General features: G+C 51.0%; 1 protein-coding gene across 3 annotated transcripts; it reads right to left on the bottom strand.

Annotated features, from left to right (window-relative positions):
- Positions 1–160: 160 nt before the first annotated feature.
- BLTP3A (bridge-like lipid transfer protein family member 3A) lies at positions 161–24,164 on the bottom strand. Of its 3 annotated transcripts, none has more exons than XM_050985261.1 (21): positions 24,014–24,164; positions 13,671–13,833; positions 12,869–12,907; positions 12,327–12,418; positions 11,946–12,135; positions 11,650–11,790; positions 10,946–11,116; positions 10,256–10,433; positions 9,844–9,930; positions 9,548–9,712; positions 8,957–9,099; positions 8,064–8,205; positions 7,465–7,658; positions 5,696–7,236; positions 5,288–5,484; positions 4,669–4,820; positions 4,437–4,584; positions 3,380–3,651; positions 2,942–3,050; positions 2,444–2,607; positions 161–2,028 (listed from the first exon to the last, which is right to left on the bottom strand). In XM_050985261.1, the coding sequence occupies exons 1-21, from the start codon at positions 24,055–24,057 to the stop codon at positions 1,903–1,905; spliced, it is 4,458 nt and encodes a 1,485-aa protein (XP_050841218.1). In that variant the 5' UTR covers positions 24,058–24,164; the 3' UTR covers positions 161–1,902. The 3 variants fall into 3 exon arrangements, with proteins under 3 accessions (XP_050841218.1, XP_030088342.2, XP_050841219.1); XM_030232482.2 differs by having other exon boundaries at positions 2,444–2,559; XM_050985262.1 differs by lacking the exon at positions 161–2,028 and having other exon boundaries at positions 2,477–2,609.
- Between the last annotated feature and the right edge of the window lie 411 nt (positions 24,165–24,575).

Genomic DNA, 24,575 nt, shown 5'->3' with positions numbered 1-24,575 from the left:
AGGTGCTCCCAGTGCTGCTCCCAGCCTGGGGCAGGGCTGTGCTGGGAGCTGGCACATCTGAAGTCAGGGTTCAGCTCTGCTTCCAAATCCAGGAGCTGCCCAAAAACCAGCAGTGTTGGGATGGAGGGGGAAAAGCAGGAAAAGAGACCCAAGCCTGGAAGGAGGTTAATGAGTTTAATTCTGCTCCTGGTTCATAGAACCAATAAATGCATCAGTGGAAACAAACTGCAGCAAAGTTGCAATACTGCCTAAAATTCAAATTTCAATTCAAGTTCAGACTTGCACATTCCCCCCCCCCCCTCCCTTTCCAGGGGCCCTGGGAGCTGCTCCTGAGCCTGTGAGAGGTGCTGGCACAGGTGCTCTCCCATGGCACCTGTGCCAGGCAGGACTCCCTGGGCTCTCACTAGAACAGAGGAAGAATCCTTAAATAAGAGGCTCCACAAAGTAAACTTTGATATTTACAATCTGTGGGGACCCTGGAGGTTTTGTCCTCCCACGTGTGTGGGTTTTGGGTTACAGTTCTTTTTACTGGGTCTTCAAAGCAAAGGAAATTCTTGATTTCTTCAACAAAACCCACTGACTGAAGTAGCTGGAGCAAGGAATTTGCTGTAAACAACCTGGCTCCAGCTGTGCTCAGCCTGCACACGTGGGAGGAGCTGTGGGACCCTGCAGGCTGGGCAAACCCTTGGCATACCCTTCCCATACTCACACAAAAAGTCATGAAAATTTGAAAAAGCAGAAGAGAGAAACCTCCCATTTTCAAGCAATTAATGAAGAAAAAGCAGGAATACCGTGGCATTCCACCTCAGGCAAGCAGTTCTCAGAGCTCTTGCTCCCCACAGGGAGAGGGAGCAGCACAAATGTTTGGTGAAACAAAATCCAGCATCTGCTCGTGGGCAGTTCCCAGCAGTGCTCACAGGGAGCTGCTCCACATGGGTGTTCCAGTGATTTCCTTTTGGGATCAGGGCTGGCAGGTGGTTCTGGGGTCCCATCCCAGGCAGCCCCTCAGCCCTGCTGAGATTCCACCCAGTGCTGAAAACTCCACAACTCCTTCCTCAGCTCCTCCTCCCCACTGGGGAACTCGGGCACACAAAGCTCTGAGGACAAGGTGCATCCCAAAAACACCCAGGTCATCACTTGAGACTGAACCAACCTCCCTCACCCCCTTCTTTAATAGTAAAAGTTTAAACAGTGCCTTGTAAGGAATTAATTCCTGCACCAATAAAGCCAAACACTGTGGGATTAAGTGGGAATGACCTGGACAAAGTCCCATGCACTGCATCCATCTCTACACAAGGAATTACTGGTGGGAAAGGGAATCTGAAGGAATTTCTGTGCTATCCTGACCCTGTTCTTTTAGGAATAGTGAGCTGTGTGCCCTCACTCCACAGTGGGAATCCCATCCCTGTTTGCAGTGACAGCAGCCCTGCTCTCCCAGCAGAGCCCTGACCTTTCTGCCACCCCTGTCCTGTCACTGCCCAGGTGCTGAAGTGACCACCCTACTCCTGCTGTGGGCCCTGGTGAGCACAGCTGGGCGAGAACACAACAAGGAAGGGTGAAAGAAGCAGAAACCCCAGCATGGACCATCTCCAGATGTCACCACAAAAGCTGGAGGCTGAAAGCCACCCACAGATGAGGAGACATGGAGTGTCCCCCCACATCTGACCTGGTGTTGGTGGGCTGATCATGCCCTGGCTCAGTGCAGCATTCCCAGGCCAGAGCAGAGCAAACTCCTCCTCCTTCCTCCCATTTCTCTCAGCCAGGCCCCTCCCTCTCTCCCTCTCTCCCTCCCTCTGCCCAGTCTCTGCAGTCACAGCTGGTTTCAGTCCAGGACTTGGACCCGTTTGGCAGCAGAATGACCAAACCTGCCCTGCTGGTGCTGGTGCCCTGTCCTTGGCAGTGTCAGAGCTGGAACAGGGGGTTGTACTTCCTGATCTCCTGCAGCAGGCGAGCCTTGTCCATGTTGGCTTCTGCCAGGGCCAGTTTCAGGGTCTGGAGCTCCCTCTGCAACTCTGGCACTTGCTTGAGCTGCAAGAGACAAGCAGAGAACAAGGCAGGAGTCTTCAAGGTACACAGTGAACTGCTCCAAGGAAAACCAGAGCAGGAGCTTTTGGGATCAATTACACAGTGAGACACAACCACACTGACAGAACTTCTCTTTTTGGGAACCTCTTGATTCCTGTTTTTCCAACAAGGAACTGGACACAGTGGGAAAGATGGAGCCAATCAGAAAACAGCCCCCAACCAGATTCTGAAAGGGAACAAGTGAGTTCATGCTGGGCAAGGTGCCCTCACTCCTCAAAACACTCATGGGAGGAGGCACAGGCTGCTCCTTGGGGCACTCCCTTCCTGCAGATCACCACACCTGGCCAGGACTGCAAACACAGGAAGGCAAAAGAGAATTTCCAGCTCTCTGTTGTCCAGGCAGCAGTGACTCACTCACCTGCAGCCCACGTGCTCCTGCTGCTGGGGCTGGTGAGACAGACTCTGATGGGCTCTTCTGCTCCTCAGGGACTGACACAGGTTTTTCCTGTTTCACTGAGTCCTTCCCCTGGGAAGCTGGAAAGCAACAGAACCCACTCAGGTGTGGACATTCACACAACAGGGCTCTCAGAACAAAAAAAAAAACTTTAATTAATTTATTTCCTCCTTCTTTTTTTTTTTCCCTCTTGTTACACAGGGAAATAAAATTCTCTTTCCCCTTTTAAAATGGAGAAACTAAAAGGCAATCATGGATCCTGTCTGTATGTGCTTAAGGGAACACCAGACACAAATTCTCACAGCAGAGAACAGAGGCAGGGACTGCTCCCACAGCAGGAAAAAACACACAGGGACTGCTCCCACCTCAGAGCCCATCCTTCCCAGCAGCAAGCAGCACATCCCAGTCTCCTCCAGCACAGCCTGGGGGTGCAGAGGGACAATAAAACCAGAGGTAACTCACCTGTGAGATAGAAGACACCGTCATCCCTGCGCCTCACCACGACGTGATCCATTGCCAAGGTGATGGGGACAGGGCCAGGGGAGGTGGGGTACACTGGGGGGCTGTCATCCTGGAGGAACATGAAGCAGAGAAGGGATGAGGAGCTGGGACAGCTCTTGAAAGGACTTTCCTTGCCTGCAGCCTCCTCAGGAGCAGCGTTCCTGACCAGCAGCACTGGGTGAGTCCAACCTAGGGAAAGGCCTGGCTTTATGTACAGGGTGCACAGGTACACGCTTCCCTTATGTTCCTTATTCATCCCTAGGTTTGGTTTTGCTTTTAGAAGCAAAACCAAACAGTCTCAGGAGAAGAGAAGCTCTACAGAAGCCCCCAGCATTCCCACAGCATCACTTCCCAAGTGCCATCCTGCAAGCGAGCTCTGCCCGGGGGGGAATCTCTCACCTTCAACGTGATTTTGGCATCCACCACCTCTATCTCCATGGGGATGACCTCTGGGATGATTTCATCCTCCAGGAAGGGTCCCAGGCTGGTGAGGCAGGACGTGCAGAGCTCGGTGGCCAGGCTGTGCAGCAGCAGCTGCAGGAAGCCGTTGCGCTCGGCCAGCGGCGAGTGAGCGGCCGCGCGCGGCCCCGACTGCAGGCGCAGGGACACCTCGGGCTGGGGCTGCCTGGGCTCAGGGCTCGCAGCCTTCTCCACTCCTGGCTCTCCTAGAGCTGGGGCAGAGAGATCTCACTGCACAACAGGGCCAGTGATCAGATATCAGTCAGAAAGGGCATCCTGCAAAGCCCATCTCAGCCCAAAAGCAGCCAAGTGACCTTGGTCTGACATCACCCCTCACAGGAGAGAAATCCCCATTTTGAAGGACTAAGAGCCCACATCACTGAACTGGCACTGGAGCTGGACCATTTCAGGTCCCAGGCACATCCCTCTCTCACCACTCTTTGAAACTGGCCCCTGTTTTGCATGTGCAGGACCTGGCCCAGCACCCCACTCACTCTACAGAGCTGCCCCAACTCTGCCCCCCAGAACTTTCCCAGCTGCCTCCAGAGTGCCTCAACTCTGCCTCCACAGCTGACCTGGTTCACTCTTCTCCAGAGCTGACCAGCCTTTCCTCATCTCTTGGCTCCACCATGGCCACTGGCAGGACTGGGAAAGGCAGGATCAACAGCCTGGGAACTGCTCAGACTTCCACTTTAGGTTTGGGGTTGGAGCTGCTTTTGGTTTTGTTTGGGTTACATTTTTTGGGGTGTTAGGGGGATATTTGCATCCTCAGCAATTTAAAAACTCCCAATCAATGATTACTAGGCACCACAGAGCCTGACTGTGTAGGCATTTGGGAAACATTTTTCAAATGCCAGATCTGAACCCTCACACATGAGTTATGTTCAACCCTAACCACCTCAATCACTGAGGCCTCAGTTAATGGAATATTCCCTGAGGGAGGCTGGTATAAAAACCAGTTCTAACAGTGCAGCTGAGTCCCAGAGCAGCATCTTACCCACGTAGCCACGCAGGAACTGCCACATGCCAACGTTGTTCAGCTGCTCTGGAACCACCTTCATCACTTGTAAAGCCACAGACAAATCATCTCCTTGTACCTCTATTGCACAGTTCACATCATTCATCTTCAGCACAAGGACAGACACCTGAAACAGCCACCAAGAGCTCATTGGTTACAGCAAACACCTCCAGAGCCCCTCAGGGACAGAATCCCAGTGCCAGGCACTGACCAGCTGTAGACTGGGGTCTTCACTCTGGGACGTGGAGCTGTTCACCTCAGGGGACACTCCACCCTCGTCCTCTGCCACCAGGCTGCTTCTGCTGCCCGTGTCATTGTGGGCCTGGGGAAGCTGCCCTGAAGAAATGGGGTCCAGGCTGGGTTCTGAAATGGAAGTAACAACTCAATTCCATTTCTTTTTCTGGAACTCCTGACATCAGCATCTGCCTGAATCTCTGGTCTCTCTGGAGGTATCATCCTCTGGAGATCCATCTCTCTCCAGCTTCTCAGATGAGCTTAAGCAACACAGGGTTGAAGTGAAAGATATCCAGAGTACCCAGTATTCAACCTTCCTAAATGCTCTGTACCACCCACCACCAGCACGTCCCAGCCCCTGCAGCCCTCAGGACACCACTGGGACGTGCAGGGTCACCCTACACTGATTTACCCTCCTCATCTCAAAGAAAAGGCACCTACAAAAGCAGAGAGAGCCACTGTGAGGCAACTCCTTAAGACCTTCAAAAACAAGGAGCAGCAAAAGTGATTCCATAGGAACACAGGATGAGTTGCCTGTGGCACAAAGCATCACCCCTGTGAGATGAGAGTGGGGACAGAAAAGCCAAGGGCTTTACCAGAGTCTGTGAGCATCACGAAGCCATCACTGCCATCACTGTCCACAGACAGCCCGTCCTCGGGGCCACTCCCATCCACGGATGTGGTGTCAAAGGAGTGCTGGGATGAAGTCCTCTTCATGGAGAAGAAACGCATCCGGCCGCTGCCCGCCCCGCCCGGGGTCAGCGCTCCCTCCTCTGCTTTGGGCACAGAATCCCTACAGAAAAACCCAACAAAAACCAGTGATAAAGGCTGGGCCTGCAGATTAGCTGAGTTTGGGCTGGTCTCTGACCACTTGCAAATCAGACTTCAGTGCCCTCAGAACAGCCCCAAGAGATGAACACAACCCATTTCCAATCCAGATACAATGGACAGAAAGGGAGTAGCTCTGTCTCCCCTCCTGCAGTTCAGGAGCCTGGCCTGCTCACCTGGCTGGGGGCAGGGACAGCATCCTCTGCATGGTGGAGGTCATCTTGTCCCTGCTCAGGCTCAGGGCATCCTTGGTGAGGGACATGGCCTCCTTGGTGAGGTCCATGGTGGCGTGCAGGGCTTCCTTCGTGGCATCCTTGGTGATGTGCAGTGCACTGGAGAGCTCCACCTCGATGCTCCGCAGCGGGACGAGCTCGGCCTGGCCATTGAGGGTGACGCCACCTCTGCCCGAGGGCTGCGTGTCCGAGGCTGGGCTGGAAGGGAGAGCAGGGGGGCTCTGAGGGTGGCTGCTGGTTTCTGCTGGTCTTTCTGCAACCAGGGCTTCCACAGCTTCATGTGCTTCCTCTATCAAGCCTTTCTCCTCTGCGCCCTTACCGCGGGGAGCTGCGCTCAGGGCTCCGTCGCTTGCGGACCTCGGGAGCCTCTCCAGCGGGACACTGGCACCAGTGTCCTGGATCCCACTGTCCTCTGGGAGCTCTGAGGTGCTGCCTAAGCCCTTCTCCGAACTGCTCTCTGATTTCAGCTCCTTCTCTTCAGCCGCCAGCCCCTCCTTGCTGTCTGAAGGTGAGAGCTCGGACTCGATCAGGCTGGTTGTGTCCGAGTCCAGGGATCTGGGTTCCACAACAGACCCTGGAGCAGGGGTCATGAGCAGGGCCACCTCAGCACTGGGGAACATAACTCCCACACAAGCAGACATGGGATCTAAAGGAGACCCAGTCATTTCCTGGGTATCTTGGGCCAGCTGCTCCTGTAGTGCTTGCAGAACTTCCTTCATCCTGAGCAGCACCAAGTACTGGTAGTGATTGAGCCGAACTTTGACATGGACAGAGGAAGACATGAGCACGTGGATATCAGCAGAGGCTTCCAGCTCTTCACTGTCTACTCCATCATCAACTTCACAGTCAGATTCTCCCAAAACATCCATCGTGTCTGGAGCCTTATAGATATTCCTCAGATCCTGGTCAGTCTTTGATCTTTGACAAACACCATGTTCTCTGGAGAGCTTCTCGTTCTTGGAGTGGTTGCTAAAGCTGGCAGAAGGCTTGATTTTCACCTCAGAGGTGGCCAGCTCCTGTCGTTTAGCTATCTGAGCTTGCCCCCACCTCTTGGGCAGGCAGGCCCATATGGAAAGGGGAAAGGGGTCAATAAAACTAAGGGCTCTGCCCTTGGAGCTTTCAGCCCCCTCAAATCCCAGGGAGAGCTCACTGAAATTCACAGACCACAGATCCTCAGAGGCAGAGGTTTTGTGAGGCAGCTGGGGAAAGCCTGGGTGCTTGTGTGGCCTGTCATCCACGTGGTAGGCGTGGCGCAGGAACAGGGTGTGCAGGAGGCTGAAGCTGTCCTGCTCCCGGGGGAACGCGGCGTAGCTGGAGTGGAAGAACTCGGAGCCCGCGAATTGCCGGAAGAGGCTCTGCAGGTCCTGGCAGCTGCAGGAGGGAGCGTGGCGGGTGTTGGTGGCTGTCACCTCTGACATGCAAACACACAGGGCCCGAGGCCGGTCCCGGTGGTCCGTGACTTTCTTATCCACGGGGATGCTGAGCTGCAGGGGGAAGAAAGGTGAGAAAGGAATAGCAGAGGTTTATTCTGGATGAGAGCTCCAGCACCAGCTTTACTGACCAAACAAAACCAACACAAGTGGCAGACAGAGCAAAGTCAGAGGAAGGCAGCAGGTTTGCCTCCTTGTTATGGACTCCAGCTATGTCCTGGTCTCATGTTTCTTTTACAGAGAGAACACTGAAGGCTGGGAAAGGAAGGAAAAGAATGGTACCTTCAGCCTGAAGCCATCCAGCCGGACATCCACGTGCTCATCCCGCTTGCCTGAGTCCTCCAGCTTGTAGATGGCTTTGAACTGCTCCAGGCTGCGACACAGATCCAGGCAGAAGAGGTTTATCCAGAGCACACTTGGTGTGTCCAGGGTGAGCATTAGGCCGTTTAGCTGCATGTACAGGTTTGGGCATGGAACTAGAAGGAAACAGATTACTGATAGCAGGAAAGCCCCCTCAGGTGCTCTGCAGCTCAGAGCACAACCTGCACTGACAGCACAACCCACTGGGACAGCACCCAGAACACCCCATGGCCCTGCTCCAGGGCTCTCAGTAAGGCTGAACCCCAGGAACTGGGCAAACAGCAGCTGCTGCAATTCCTTCCTGCAAGCACAGTTCTGCTTCCACATCATGCACAAACTCCATTCCACACTGTGCACAAACTCCACTCACAGGCAAAAACAAACAACAAAAAAATTAGGATGGCAAACATCAGGAAACCAAACAACAATGGACAGAGAATATCTAACAGGGTAAACACATCTAGACCATTGATGACTCTTTAAGAAACCTTTGAAAGAAGGTGCTAACCTTGATGTATTACCTGGAAAGTCCGGGTTGTCTGGGAAGTAATATTCTGTGAATTCAATATGGATTGCAGAGACCTGGTCAGGGAGTTTGAAGATTTTTCTACTACAGGAAAGCAAGGTGGAGGGCTTCTTACTTTGCTGCCCAGCTGTAGAGACCTGAAAACAGAAAGAAATGCAGTGATGCAGAACTCAGACTTGGCAAACCCAAGTGCCCCAGTAACCCCTCAGTTTCCTGTATTCAATCTGCCTCATTTACACATCAAACATACACTGCTTTCAAGCAAAAACATAATTTTCTTCTACCTGCTGATACTGCCAACTCCTCTCCTTTGAGGGAATTTAGCTCTTTGTGTCTTCTGTCACTGCTAGTAAGAGCTGTGACAAGCAGAATTAGGTGACATGAGCAAACAGAACAGAAATCTGTTACAGCTGTCTGCAAGATCAGCAGCACCTTGGCAAGTCCATCATAGTCTCTCGTGCTGCAAAGAGCAAAACCAGCTCTTGGATGGACACAGGGCACATGGATGCAGGGCCTGATCCAGGGCAGAAAGCTTGAGGTCAGACTTATTCCTCCTTTGTCAAAAATCCACATCCTCACTGACTTCTCAAAGGCATGAAATGTTTTACACTGGGCCTGCCTGATGCTTGGTGTAAGCTTAGATAGGAAGAGAGGGCAGAAACCCGTGGTTAAGCAGTTCCCTCTGAAGATGAAAACTATCAGCAGCTCACTCTTGGGTTTAAAGTTTTACAGACAACATCATAACAGCATTTAGGTTCTGTGGGCAGCGTTTCAGATGTCATAGGGTTTGCATGATCCTTTCAATCATATCTTGAATTACATATTGAATCATATAATTTCCTTTCTAGAAGTGACCTTGCCATGTGCAGGCAGTGCTGAGGTCCCTACCTGGTGCACATCCAGGTCATCCACCCTCACCACCACGCAGCTGGAGCGCAGCCGGTGCCAGGACGGGTGCCGCAGCCGCGGGAGACTCATGGGGGGAGCCCGGCCCTTCTCTGGGGGGCTCCTCTGGGGACTCTGGGGAGGTTCTGTGGGGACAGACAGGGTTTTAGTCACCTTCTTTGCACCACCAGTACCAACAGCTCTGTGCTTACTGAGCAGAACTAACAGCCCCGGAATTAGAAACGGATGAACACAGCTGGGCAGGAGAAACACCGAGGACTTTTGAAGGAAGAACACTGTGAAAGGTGAGTCTGTCCTGTGGCAAGAGAACACACTCCTAAGACAGGTCTTAAGTGTGTAATTTCATCCTTGTATCTTACAGAGAAACTCAACAATAATCCACTGCAGCCTGTCCATCCTTGCTGCTCTCCCAGCTACTTTCCTCTGCCATTATATTTATTATTTTTAGAGTGCTATGCATTCCTGCACCAACAAATCAGCCTGCTCAGCTGGGGACAGGCAAATAAAGATTTTGCTGGATAGAGTAAAATTGGTACCACTTCCTGCTTCACTGGTTTTATCAAATACCTTTACCTGGTTTCCTTTTGAAAGGGGAAAGTGGAGTCCTGGCAAACACAGGGTCTGTTTCTTCATAAAGCTTCTCCATCTTGCTTTGAAATTCACTGACCAACTTCTTTGCCCATTGTCCCCGAGTCTCCATTGCTTCACTGTACCTCACCCAATGTTTGCAGGCATCTCCTGCAGAAAAGCAAACATCCCAGCTTTAAAAATGCAGTTTCTTTCTTCTAGTCCAGCCTGCAATCATAGAACAGTTCTTTAAACACCCCTTTTATCCCCCTCCTCAGGCTGTGAGGCCACAGGCTCCCTACCTGCCCTGTGGAAAGGATAATAATCAAAAGCCATCCTCCTGAAGGTCAGCTGGATGGCACCACCCAGCATCCCATGCTTCTGAGCACCTGTGAGGAACAGAACAGAGGAAACCATGGTCAGCTCTGCAATCTAAGCCCTGATCCAGGAGAATTCAGAACTACATTGCTCTGATTGTCCCCACTGATTAACTGACACCATAGCCAATACTAGGGTACCATCTTTAGCAATCTGCACCAAAATCTTGTCCTAGGCCAGCAGGACACCTGAATCAATGGTTTATATGGTAAAAACCAGGCCTGGAAACTCAAATCCCAAACTGCAAAACCCCAGTGCTTCCCAACCCTCTTCCAGCCACAGCATCACTGCCTTGGCTGTTGTTTTTCCCTCTGCTGTGTTTTCCTCCCTCCTGACCTGTCTCCCGGGCGTGGCTGTCATCACAGATGTGCAGGTCCAGGCGGGAGATGAGCAGGTGGTAGGAGGATTCCTTCATGTCGTGCTTGTCAAAGTACTGCCCGATGCTGCTGGCATTGGGGCTGGCTCCAAAGGACTGAGCCCAGGACTGCTGGGCACTGGGAGCAGGGGGGGTGACCTGTGGGAGAGGGACAAGCTCAGTGAGGACTCGGAGAGAGGGAAAACACAGAGGTTATAATGCAATTAATCAACTCATGCAAATCTTCCAGCCTCTAAAGCATCAGTTTATAGGACTGAATTGGGGTTCCCAGGATCTGGATCCTCTCCTGTGCTCTCACTTTTGTCTGTGGCTCTGCCAGCTGCATTCACTTCTCTTGGAAGATGTTTTAAGATTACTGGGCAAAAAGGGCCTAGTATTTTCCATCCCTCCTGTGCAACCTCACTGCACTATGTGTGCATCCCTGCTTCCCTGGAGCTTCCAGCTCCAGCAGAAATATTCCTCTTCCCTCATCCTTGACTTGGAAAAATCCCACTAATCTGGTCACCTCATTACCCCCCAGCAGCCCACAGTCCACATGACACTGACCTGACCTGAGTTCCCATCAAGGAAAATGCTGTGAATATGGGCCAGATGCCACACAAACAGAAACTGCCCTTTTCCCTGGCAGACCAGCATCCAAACTCACTCACCTGTACAGACTCTGGTGCCAAGCTTTTCCTCTGCTGAGCAGATTTCTCCATGGCTTCACTCAGAGACTCAGCATATTTCATCATTGCTTTCAGCTGAGAGTCTGTCAGCACCCAGAGCAGGTCATCCAACAGAAACATCAGCTTGGAGGCCACCACGTTGCAATCTTTGGTCTGAAATAGAAAGGAGTTAGGGACTTCAAAAACTGACTTCACAGATAGAGTCTTCCCAAAACACAGAGGCAGAAAGAAGGGAGGCTGCTGTGAAACTCTTCTGAGAGATGGTATCTGGTGCATATCCACAGCACCTCCTTTCAAATGGATAGCAGTCAAAGCCACCTCCTCTTTAAGAGACAAATTGCTCACTGCTTAATTCATTTTTTTAAAATCATCACATTTCCACTGACAGCTAAAAATCAGGCTGCCAGGCTTTCAGCTCCCAGTAAGGAGATGACAGCTCTCCTTAGGATGTTCAAACAGATTGAAAAACTCACTCCATCCACGAGATCCTCCCCTGGGAAAGAAACTGCTTTGACATTTGGTAAGAACACAGCAGTCTCTGACAGAAAACATGGAGAGATACATCAGTTTGGGCTCAATATTTCTGAAGGGAGAGAAGGGCTGTCGAGGACTGTGGGAGGAAATATGCATCATCTCTGCACCAGGCAGTGAGACCACATCCTGCAAAGCACAGAGAAAACTCTCACCCTTCTCTTGAGAGAGATCTGGATCCTCCCCTGGTTGGTGATGAGTCTCAGAGGAGTGGTGATAGGATCCTGATCACCATTTTCTGTGGCATCTGCCTCTATCCGCAGGGTCTGCCAGGTGAGCTCCTTGAACGTCAGAACCTGCCCAGGAGGAGAAAAACAGGAAAATGCTGAGATTTTCACAACTTCAAGGATTCAAAAAACTCCCAGAACATTCAGAAGACATGAAATGAAACAAGGAAAAATCATTTATCACACTTTTCTTCTGTGATGCCAGTACAAAGCCAAGGGCTCACCTCCCCCCTCTGCGGGTCCGTGATGCGGGTGAGGCGCAGGTCACTCTGCTGCCAGTTGGGGTTGACACTGTAGCCCTGGAGCTGCCACAGCTCAAAAGAAGCATGAAAGGCCTTGGAGTGAATCTTGATGGTGATGGAATTGACAACAATAAACATCCCCTCCACGACCTTCTCAGCAAAGCCATATTCACTGCAAAGAGAAGATCCCCCCATGTCACAGTGAGAGGCCTGGCAGAGGCAAGGCTCACACAGAGAGGTTTATTAACAGCACCAAAGGCACTTAAACCCGAGAGCAAGGAGGCCAGTGGTGAATCAAGGAGAACAGCAGCCCCCACACCCCAGCAGGAGGGCAGGGAGAAGCTGCAGGGCTCAGGGTCTGACCTCTGTCCAGCAGCAAGAGCGATGGGGGACTGTCCATTGGGCGGCCGAGGCTCCTCACACGTCCTCATCTCCACCTCCACCTTGTCCAGGTACTGCAGAGACACAACATGGGAGCCATCAACACCACAGCCAGCCTCAAGCCCAGCCCACCAGCCCTGGGGTGAGACTCCAGGGCAGGGACAACCAACTCTGGAGTCTCAATGCTCCAAGAGTCTCATGTGTTAAAGCTCTCACACCATCAGTGTCAGTGGGTAACTTGAAACCCTGGGAGTGGGAAAACAACCAACAAAAAACAGGCACAAGGTTGCCCTGGACTTCTCTGAGAGCTCCATGCTGCACTGAAATGAGGGACTCACAGGAGGGTATTCATGGCCCTATGTGCTAAGGGCCTGGAGGATTCAGGTCCCAAGAAAATTTGAACACTTGATGGTTTCCCTCTCCAGATTTTTTCTCAAGTAGAAGAGATTAAAAAGAGTGAGGAAGAAAAGGAAGAAAAGAAGAAGGGAGAAAGGAAGGAAAGAAGACAAGAGAGGCAACATTACCAGGCAGATTGGGTGTGTTTTCAGCTTTGTCCACTGGATCTGAAACAATAATATTGAGGTTATCAGAGTGATCTTTGCATTGGAAAGTTCCAGAAATTGCAGGAAACCTTCTCAGCCCAAACTTTGAGCCCCATTTCTCTGAGAAATGTCTGCAATGTCTCATTGTATCCAGGTCAAACAGAGACACAGACAAGGGAAAAGACATTCCAGACACCAGATCTACAAACCCAACTGAGCTTTTGGATCTCATATATCATCAGGAGTAACAGATATTCTGCAGGTCAAATTCTGCTGTGGGGAACATTCCTGGCCTTTCAGAGTTTACAACTAACTGCTGCTGTTACTGGAAGTCACACAACTCTTCTGAAGACTGTGCACAAACCAAAAAGCTCCATTTTATTTTCATACAGCAACTTTCACTCTGCAGTTCTTGTAGGAGGGAGAACAAATGTTTGTTACTAAACTGAGCAGATCTGACTCTAAAAACAGAACACATCAGATGAGTAAGACAAGCTCATTTTTACTGTCACTTGGCAGAGTAGAATCACATTTCTTTTATAGAAAGTCTCTTTGATGTCCTTAAAACTTCTGAGTTCATGTAATGCAACAGTGGGTAGTACCACGTGCAATCAAACAACCTGACAGCTTATAACAACTAAAAAACCACCATTTTTTTTCTCAAAAAAGCACAAGGATGGAGAATTTGTATGAGTTCAGTGTGCAAAGTGCAAGTCCATGCACAGCCTCAGTGATTCTGTCTGTAAATGGATAACTTCATCTATTCAAAGTTGCCTCTGCTCACCCTGATGGAAGCCTTGTTGCAGTAGACCCGGGTGATGGCGAGCCAGGTGGGCAGCTCCAGAACATTCTGCAGCACCTCCTCATCCAGCTCCAGGTTGGTCAGCTGCCCCTGACCCTTCAGTGTGCTCAGGTTGATTTTGTCTGGAGAGAGATTCTTGGTAAACCTACAAGGAAGAAAGAGAAAACTCACAAACAGCCCCCAGTAAAACTGATGAGACTCCAGGAGCATTTCAGAGCTATTTTAATACCAGAGTTGGTTTGCTGTTTTGTTAAACCCTTTCTGACATTTTTAAACCCAAGGCAAGTTGGTTGCTCCAGAAAAAAAACATTTCTACACTTTGACATTTGGAGGATTTTTTTTGTTTTAAACTAAATTCAGGTTTGAGAAACTGAACATTTCCTTCTAAAGCTCTGGATCCTGGAAACCAGCAAAACTGCCCTAGGACAAAACCAAAGAAAACCAAAGCCAAACTCCAACAGCTCAGCAGTTTTACTCCCCCCAGAATTGCTGAGTCAGCAGTGGAAAATTTAATTCTCTAGATTCTTTTCACCCAGGAAAGCAAAAGAGCATTAATGAATGACTTTTGTGGCTGTCTCTTTTTAACACCACCACTGCAGCCCAGCCTGCTCTCTGGTCAGCAGGGCCAAACAGCACCTCTCCTCCCAGAGACTGCCCCAGCTCCCTCTCTGTTTTCTCTGCTTGAAATTCCTCCTCCCCAGTGCTGCCAGTGTTCACCTCCCCCGTGTGCAGCCCTTCACATCCCTCAAGTGCCTGAGGTTTCAGTGTCATGGATGAAACACTTGCAGCAGGACTGCTGGAGAGCAGAGGATCCTGGTGTGAAAGGCTCTGACTTCATCAAAACCAGAGTGGCCCCTAAGGAACCAGAGGAGCCAGTTCAGAGGGCAGCAGATCACAGAGGCTGTACAAGTGTTAGCAACACTTCTCCATGGCAGAGAACCCCTCTGTGGCAGCAGAACCCCTCCTGCCTCCATCAAACCTCTCTCCAGTGCAGGAGCTGCCTCCATGGGAGCAGGGGGCTGCATTCCAATGTCACCAGATTCTAACTTGAGGAGTTCCTGCCAGACAACTTTCCCACCACTGAATCCAGGGCTTATTTCACACATTCCTCCATGCCAATGCTAATTCTCATTCTGTACAGTGGTCCAGGAGGCAGGAGGGAAAGAAAGCCCCTATTGTCAGCCTAAGCAGGAGCAGGCTCCCAGCCACACTCTGCCCCTGCACCCACAGTGTGGGCACTGCTCTGGGTGAGGCACCAGGGGCTTCTGCAGCAGCCACAGCTCCAGGAGGAGAGGAGGAACCAGAGCCACACTGCCAGCATGCAGCTGCTGCACAAGCTCAGGGTATAGCACAAACCTGGCTGAGGCACTGGAGCAGCAGCTGAGCCATCAGCCCAGGGCTTCCAGGGGCAAAAGGGCCTTTCCAAACATTTTGTTGGAAGAGAAAGTCTGACAGATGTGTTGAGATGTTGGTGTCAACCCTGTGCTGTTGATGTAGCAGTGCTGGAAGGGGAGGGCAGCACACAGCTGTGAGTTTGCCCACTGCTGCTCTTCCCCTGCAGCCAGCTCCTGTGCCCTGCTGTCCCCTCCCTGCCCTGAGCCACAGCTGACAGCTCACACCAAGTCTGCACCACCTGCCAGGCTGCACCTTCCCTCATCACTCCCTCTAACCAAAGGCTTCTTGTTTGAACATGCACAGGGAGGTGGCTGAGGTTAACCTGGCTTCTCAGCATCAGCACCACGAAACTGAAAATTGCAGAGTGTGTTCCAACAGCTGCTCCACTGGCAGGGAGCACTGAGAATCCAGATGATTTGGGCCTGGAGTCCTGCTGTGAGCACCCACAAACCCAGACATGGCTGAAAACGAGAGCAAACACCTGCAGAGGCAATCCAGGAGCACCCTTGTGTTGTGTCAGAGAAGCAGCCCTGCTGAAAGCTGATGTCACCGTGTCTGTCTGGGATTGGATGCTAAGAATAAACCAAACACAATATGGACAGGTAGGTAATACCCAGCACTTAAGCTCAAAAGCTGGTGTGGGCAGGGATCAGCTCCCACTGGCTGAGCTTTTTCACACCTGCAGTGAAGGATCATCCCTGGGCTGGAGCCTCATCCCAGGATAAGAGTGCTCAGAGGGGAAGCTGCTTTCAGCTGGTAATGCAGAGGAAAAGTACAAGTGTTGCCTATAATTCTATATTGTCAAGTCTCTAAAGGGGGGGAATGATGCTTCAGCTTTTTATATATTTTTCATACATTTGTAGATTGCTAATGCATGGCTTAGCTCCAGTAGTTTTCCTACCCTTTCCCCCTAGATTTCAGATCAATAAGCTGACCTTCTAAACACATTCCTGAAATATTGTTTAGTGTTATTCCAAGGAGGGGACCTACACTAAGGAATAATAAGAAGTGGGGCAGAGAACCCCTTGGACCAACTCCAAGGGGCTGGCCCAGGGGTAGGTTACTGGGCCAACTGAATCTCCTAAAGGATGTACCTGTTAGATATCCTAATTAATTAACATTATAAAATTGAAGAAATTCAATTCTGGGTGTTCCCATCACCACCAGGACATCTGGAAGCTTCCAAATAAAGGTCTGCTTTTTACTTTACTACTCTAATACAAGGGGTATTTTTTTCTTTTGATTATAGGCAACACAAGCACATGTCTGAACCAGGGCATCACTTTCTTTTAGTGTGTAGGTGTATCAAAACTACCAGCACACTCTAGAAGAACCAAAGCTGTGAAACAGGACACAGTCTAGAGCGAGGTATGAAACTTGATCCAGCCAAACCAAGCAACTCTTTATCACCATCTCCAGGGAAAGGCTGCAGAGATCCTGCTGGGCAGGTCCCAAACCCACCTCCAGTGCTACCAGGCTCCATAAAAGAATCCTTTCATGAGGCATTCCACGCACCAAAATGTGCCATTCCACCCCCAAAACAGAGCTTACAGACCCCACCCCTGATGGGAAACAGAAGCTGGAGGATCTGGGAAAAAAATAAACCTCAAATGGAAACAGATTCTTTCTTTTAAACCGGGGCTCAAACTTCTCAGGGTATGCTGCCCATTGTCAACCCCTGCTTTCAGCTGCTGCCCTGTACAGGAATCCCAGACCTTCCACTGGAATAACCTCCCCACTTGAGCCACTTCCCCACCCACATGTCACACAGGAGGCCTCAGGTGAGAGTTCCTGAGAACACAGAGCTCACAGGTGCCAGTCTCTGCTGCTGCTGAGAGGAGCTGCTTTGGTCAGTACCAGGGGAGGAAAAGCAGCGAGAGCTGAACGTGTCAGATGTTTGCTGGCAGGATCTCTCCATTCACACTCACCCACAGCAACAGCCTTGGCAGCAGGGGCTGCTGGCTTAGGGAAAACTGAATGAAAATGGTGGCTACTGGGAAAACTGACACCAAAGGTTATTTGTTTTGTTTTGGGTTTTTTTTTTTTTTGCAGCTCCATCAGAGGTCAAGCAGAGCTGAGCCAGTAAACTCACAGGGCAGCACTCCTTTTGAGCCTGCTGGGATTACTCTGACAAAAGTCAACCCTGAAAATCTATTTGCTCAATCATCAGCCTGACTATATATCAAAACATGATGTCACTACTGAAAACAACTGCCCAGTTCCTCAGCCTGCACATCCAGAGGCCACAAACTCACTGATTGCAAAAGGAATTTGGGTAAATCTGACCGCTGGCCCCAAGCCAGGCCAAAATCATAAATAAATTTATGTTCATATTTGTAGCTGTCTCGCCACACTGTCTCCAACTGAGCAAATGCATGGACAGATAATGTCAGAAGACATCTGAAATCATAAAACTCCTCCTCAGATCCCTGTCTCATTACCCTGCTGCCACATGGATCAGGAACTTTCTTCTCAAATACTCAGTTTCTGCCTCAGCCTCCTCCCTGCAGTCCTGCAGCCATCACTGGCTGTTGTACACAGCCACCACCCCCAGCTCCACACCAGCATTTCCATTAATACCTTTGTCACTATGGCTATTTTATGGGAGAACTAATTAGCTGTACATCAGTGACTTTGATTTTGCTTAATGACAAGCAAAATCTCTTGGCAGAATGAAGTGCATGGCTTGTGACACCAGCCACAGCTGCAGGGAGCAGCTGGAAAGTCCCTCCAAACACAGGTAAGGCAGAAAGGAGGAACTGATCAGCTCAGTGGGAAAGCAGCCCAGGAACCACTGGGGTTTTTGCCTCCACAAGAGTCACAGCAAGGGGAGAGATGAGAATTTTTTGCTTTGATTTGGAATATAAATATGTAATTTAATCAATTATGACAGGAATTGGACACAGAAAAAATAAAAGCAACAACTGTATTCTAACCAACACAGATTTGCTCCTTCCCAAAAATCTTTTCAAGTGTTGCCTGGTCTGGTTTTGGACAGGGCATTTAGTGGGATTTCCATCTTCCTTGGGAATATCTTCCACAATCCAAAAATCTCTGTGATGTGACATTTCACCTCAAATTAAAGCCTCTTATCTCAGAAGCCATGTAGCATGTTTACTAGAACAAAAGGCTCACAACTGCTAAAAGGAAAGGTCAGTGACTTTCCAAATCAGGGCTGCTCTCAAGGAAGGCAGCAGCAGAAGCTTTAAGTGCAGTACACATGACTGGGGATGAACTTAAAAATAATTTTAAGGAGGAAATAAAACTGGGCAAGTGATCAAAACTTCTGTGAAAAGGGAAAAAATAGCTGCCTCAAAGACGCACAGGAAGAACTAAAAGCTTTTTCAGGAAGAAAAGCCATTTTACCTCCTCCAATTTTTGGTGTTAGCAGGGACCACTCTGTCTGAGAGGAGGCACAGAGCAGCTCTGCAGACTTGCACAGGAGGAAGAGAAACTGGCTGAATTAGCAGACTAATTACTGCAGCATGAGATGGAGTTGGTATCACACCCTCTTAGCACAAAGCCATTTAGAGTTTAAGGGAATCCCATCAACACCAAACTGCCCAATTGTTAAGACAGAAAGCAGCACATTTATAATCATCTCATCACCTGTGCACAGCTCTGTGTACCCCAGATATCCTGGGAGGCAGGAGCTCCTTCCCAAGAGGACAATGTGCCTGAGAAATTCACCCTGCTTGGGTTACAGGGCAAACAGTTTCCACCTAAGGAGGTGCCAGCCCATCCCACGCTCCTTATCAGGGTGGATTTAGGCACATCTGGTGTCCCTGTACACACGTGCCACTGCTGGTGGCTTTCCATTATCAGCTTTCTGTTTTTCCAGGCTTCAGCTGCACTGAATGAAAGGCTGGGCCTCTCTCAGCCACCCGAGGCCAAACACAAAACATCCTGATAAGTCATCAGTTGGCTCTGTGTTACCTCCTGCAACACAACGAGGCTAAGGGAAGGCTTCAGTTCAACTCACAGGGAGAAAAATCAGCATTTCCAAGGAGATCAGACAGAACCATGACACAGAGCACAATTCCAGCTGACTCCTCCCCAAGGCTGCAGCCTCCCTTGGCACCAAGGACACTTCCTTGCATCAACAAATGTTTCTCTAGAGCATTCTGAAGGCTGAGACACCTTGCTTCACACCCACCAGCACCTTACTGGGTACTGGGAGCCCTGGAAAGCAAACCAGACACTCAGCTGAGAGGAGAGGAGGCTCGGTCTCTGCCAGGGGCTGAACTCCACCTTCCCTTTGCTATTTCCAGCTCCTTGCCTGGACAGCCAGTAAAGTTTAAATGCCAACTGCCTCGTGCTCTCAACAAATCCGGAGTGTAAACCCTCAGCACTGGCCAGGGAAATTCCCAAACCTAATCCTCAAGCAAATAACAGATGAAAGAAAAGTAGAAAGAAACCAAATAAATACAAGCACTAGTCCAAAGCTCCACTTCTTCATCCTGCAATCATTTTAGTCTCCAGCGTGCAGAAACAAACAGGTTTTTACCTAATTCTGACTCACCTGAGCAGCTGCAGGGGAGGCAAGGGCTCAGGGAGTCCAGGAGAAGTAAGAAAGAGCCCCTTTCCATCAGTGAGGCTGAAGGACTCTGGAGAGGTTCCACAGGGTCAGTGCAGGGCTCTGCATGCCCAGAGCTGCAGTGAAGGAGCTCTGGCCACATTTTCCTCCTGAGCTACTCAAGTCTAATTTACCCCTGCTGCAACAAGAGTCTATTTAGCATTCCAGAAACAGCACACACGTGTCTGGAGCCAAGGAGAAGTGGCTGGAAACACTTTGCACCCAGCAGCTCCATAAAACTGATTGCTTGGTTCTCCCAGCAAAGTGCAGCACAGCCACCATGACTTTGCAAGGGAAGACTTCAGACACTGTGAAGGGAAAATGCCATGTCCTGTCTGTGCCCACTCCTTTTTCCCACCCTGTCTTGAACAAAGAAGAGGCAGATCTGTGTTACTTTACCCATAATAGCTTGGGGTTCTGCCTTGCCATCAATAATTCCGCTATAGTAAAATTTTTAAGAGTAAAAGAAGCCATCAAAATGTACTGGGAGAACAAGATATTTCCAAATTCAAACACTGAGTAAAGAGTTTACATCCAGCCTTACATGCTTTGCTGGGCACAGCCTGTAAGAACTTGGAGACAAGCTTATCACCAGAGGTTTGGTGCTGCACCAGCAGGAGCTGCTGGGACTTGGCAGAGCTCCTTCCACATAAACTGCCTCATAAAGTCCTGCCACAAACTGCTTCATGCTCTGGATCTACCCTGGGCACTGAGGCACCAAAGGAACCATCACCTGGAGGAAGAGCACATGCTGAACCACAGGAGCAGGATGCTGTGCAGATGGAAAAGTAACAGTTTCTATCAGCCTTTAACAGCTGGCAGCTCTGTGGTTTCATGTACTTCCCATTGCTGCAACAGCTATTTTAGGCAAATGATCATCTTAGAGATCAGCACAGAAATTTCCCTGATCACCAAAGGAGGATATTCAAGCAGCTAAAGCTAAAATTGCAAAGCTGGTCAGAGGTTTTGCTGCCTAAATCACTTGAGATTCTGTAACTTCCTCAGGCCATTCCCAGATGCAGTTTCCTTGCTTTCCTCCTTACCCACCACGCTCACTAAATTCCTTCCAGGTAATTTATAATCAAGGTCAGGAAACTGGGAGAAGCTTGGAGGGTTGGTAGTAAGCAAATCTCTCTTATTGGTGGTAGCTGTTCCTGACTCTGAGGGTATCCCACAGCCCCCACGAGCTGCATGTGCCATGCTGTGACTGCAGCAAGGGCACAGCTGCAGCGCAGTGCTCCAGCACGCAGCAATGCTGCAAAACACTTCAGGGCAAGGGAGAGGCAAACAGAGCAGGAATTCAGGGTCTGTTCTCTTATGGCAGCACCCAGACTGCAGCATTTGGGCAAGAAATCTGAGTGGGGAAAGCACTCAGGGAATTCCCCACACTCCTGTGCTGGGCAAAGGCAGAGCTGGTGACATGGCCTGACTTGCCTGGTGCAAGCCACAGAGCCCATTCCAATGATTCCTGAATGGCACAGAACAAATCTGTTACACATCTGCCTGCACCGGTGACACATGCTCGGCACTCTCCTCTGCAAACAGGTCTTGTTTTCCACACAGGTTTTCCTCTCTGGTAACTGTAACCTCTCTGGTTCCTCTCAGCAACCTCTGCTGTCGTTAACTCCTCTCTCATTTCTCCTCTGCTCCCTTTTCACACCACTCTCAGAGGTTCCCAAAGTTATTCCTCAGCTGCAGTTCTCTGGGGTCCCTGTCACAATAAGACACATTCATGGTCTCCCCTGTGTTCAGATCTGCCCCCAAACCCCAGTCCAGCTGCTCCTCTGCTGACACCAGCTTTTATTTCTTGCCAGCAGGACTGCACGTTGCATTTCCTCTGGAAGCCATGTCTGGTGTGCCTGTTACTCCACAAGCTCACAAGCTTCAACACGTGTCCCAAAAGAAAACGTCACAAAGCAGCTGTTATAGGCAGCAGGGGATAAACCTCTCCAAGGAAATTAAATAAAAGCCATTTTGGCAAGGATTCCCACTGCAGTGCTGAGAACTCAAATCCCAAAGTGGCACATGAAGTTGAGGCAGTTGGGCTTGTGAATAAACAGGGCCTTTGTCACACCCAGGGAACATGGATCTGCTGCGGATACGCCAACACTGCTTGGAACAAAAAGAAGACAACGAGAAGCAGCTCCTTTCAAATAAGGCCAGGAAGAAGTGAAGGCAGCTCACTGATTTTATTTTAAAGCATTAGATGTGCTTCCATGGATAATTACAGGCTGGGGAGCACAACCATGCTCAGAGCCAGCAGCTGATGCCGGGCAGCTCTGGGGGAGCCCCTGATGCTGGGTTCCAAACACTCCCCAGCACTGCAGCCCTGTGCCTGCCTGGAAGCAGCAAGAACTGAAACCACCTAATCTGTTTGCTTTTCCAAGCTAAATATAGGACAAAGGAGTGAAAGGCACAGATGGCGAAAGCTCCGCAAGTTTTTAGGTTCTCCTGCTCTAGGAATTTAAGCTGCTGAAGCACAACACAAGGCTGAGCCTTCTCAAATACCTTCACAACTGGGCAAAGCCCAGCTGTATCGATCCCTGCTGTGAGCACCACGGCCACTCACGTGATGTGGGATCACAGGAACAGTCAGGTGAAACACCTCATTCACATTTCCCTGACCCAGCTGCCTCTCCTGACCGCTTTCTTGCACATTTCCACATGGAAGAGGGACAAAAACACACCCCCGTGCAGAAAGGACTCCGAGTGGAGACACAACAAAAAGAACAAGGAATTGTTTCATATGCAAATGTGAGCAGAATATAAAGGCAGATTAATGATTCAGTAGCAAAATTCTTCCAGGCAAACGAGTGTGGCTGAAGGGAGGGTGAAGATGAGGTATTTGGAGGAAACAAAACTGAAACAAAAAGAATTAATCTTTTTTATACACCATTAAATTGGGTTCAAATTGCATTTCTGCAAAGATCCACAGTCCTCGTTCAAATGAGGGGCAGAATCAGATCAATCAGCCAAACGACAAAGTCCAGCTAGCAGGAAAACAAGCAGAGATGCTGAATGTTTTGGGATTACTTATTTTCCTTGGAACCACCCAAAGGACACACAGGTGAACACTAAGAACTGGCCCAATCAGAGGGAAAAAGGGACTCTGGGTAAGAATATGCTGTAGCAGTGGTAAGGAGAGACTGAAATACAAAATTCAGCAAAAGCACCAGCAAAACTGTATTTTTGTAAAGAAAGAGAGTTGTCCATGAGAACAGCACCCAGGATAACACCCAGCTGTTTTACCTTCTATCAAGAACTGTTCTCACCAACCTCTCCGTGCTATAAAATACTTCAATGCCTCCCTACCAGGAGGCTGAATCTGTACTGACCACAACACACCTGGGTGAGGTGAATGAGACAGAAAGCTCGGAAACTTGGGGTGTCAGAAATCCATTTAAACCAGCACCCAGAGCAGCTCCATCACTCCTCCTTCGGGACAGTGCCGAGAGAGCTGGAGCATGGAGAATTGGTGACTCCAAGACACTGCACTGCCCACTCAGAGTAATGTGGGGATGGTCTGGGGCTCCAGACACCCCCAGGATCCAACTCAGAGGGCTTCATGGGATTCATGGATCGCACCAGCACTGACCCCACACAGGTCACTTCAGACCCCTCACTGTGCACCTGAGCGTATCCAGCAGCAGGGATGGAAAGAACCTGCTCAGAGAGCAGAGGGCAAGCGCTGTGCAGTGCTGTGGCCTCACCTGCACCCTCACAGGCACAGCACCTTTCTGTTCACGCTGCCCTGATCCCGCAGCGATGCAGAGCGAGGTCATGCCCGCAGCCATGAGATAACACAGCTCTTTTCTCTCCGTGAAGGGAAACTGAGGCACCGCTATGAGCCCAAGGCCCGCCCCGAGCAGCCGCGGCCAGAGCTGCATTTCCCGGCAGAGCCTCACGCCGGGAGCACCGGCTTTCCCCCAACGCCCCTCGGATGAACTTCACTGAAAATGACGGAATACAATGCCAACACCGCCCTGGAGCTCGTGTTCCCCTCTCGCCTCCCGAACTTCCACTGCCGCCGCCCGCGGCCCAGGGCCGGCACCGCCGGCACCGACACTGGGGCAAAGCCGGGCTCGGAGGGCTCCGACCCGGGGAGGGGCGGCCGGGCAGGCTGGGCCCGCTGCCCCCGGACAGCACAGTGCCCACGGCCCTCGGACACCCCCTGACCCTCGGACACCCCTCCGGCCCAGCGGCTCCGCAGCCCGAACGGGCGCTGAGCCCCCTGGGCCCGGCAGCTCCCCAAACCCCCAGGCCCGGCCCTCGTCCCCCGCAGCCCCCCAGGAGGAGGATGAGGAGAATGAGCAGGATGAGGAGGAGGAGAAGGAGGAAAAAGCGGGCGCCTCACCGGGAAAGGTGCTTCAGGATCTGCTTCTTGATGATGCCCGCCATGCCGGGCCGGCGGGTCAGGCCCGCGGGCGGCGGGACCCCATCGCGCACCGCCCGCTCCGCTCCGCCCGCCCCCGGCCGGCCCCTTCCCGCACTGCCCGCCCCGCACCGCCCGCCGCTGTCCGCACCGCCCCCGGCCGGCCCCTTCCCGCACCGCCCGCCCCCTTCCCGCACCGCCCCAGCCGCGCTCTAGCCGTGTGCGGGAAGGGGGCGGTCATAGTGAGCGCCCGGACATCCAGGGACCTGCTCCGGGACCTCCACCCGGAACCCACTTCAGGACCAACCCAGGAGCCACCCCAGGATCCTTCAGGACTCCCCTCTCAGAGGCCACTCCAGGATCCTCCAGGGACCACCCAGGAACTCCCCTCCGGACCCCACTTCAGAACCAACCCGGGATCACCCCCCCAGACCACCCTGGAGCTGCCCCAGGATCCTCCAGGACCCCCTTCACAGAGGTTCCCCCATCAGCCCTGAGTTTCCCTCACAGCCCAGCACTGCTCCTCCCACCCTTATTTTCTTCC

This window comes from Serinus canaria, chromosome 26, assembly GCF_022539315.1.
Source record: "Serinus canaria isolate serCan28SL12 chromosome 26, serCan2020, whole genome shotgun sequence".
Classification (NCBI taxonomy): Eukaryota; Metazoa; Chordata; class Aves; order Passeriformes; family Fringillidae; genus Serinus; species Serinus canaria.
This window is presented reverse-complemented; position numbering and strand designations above follow the sequence as displayed.

Bases quoted from the DNA above. Each gene is read 5' to 3' on its own strand.
- BLTP3A (XM_050985261.1), bottom strand. From the start codon at position 24,057: ATGGCGGGCATCATCAAGAAGCAGATCCTGAAGCACCTTTCCCG. The intron at 13,834-24,013 runs GTGAGGCGCCCG...TCTTCCTTGTAG, and splicing joins ATCCTGAAGCACCTTTCCCG to GTTTACCAAGAATCTCTCTC. The intron at 7,659-8,063 runs GTAATACATCAA...GTTTCCTTCTAG, and splicing joins AGACAACCCGGACTTTCCAG to TTCCATGCCCAAACCTGTAC.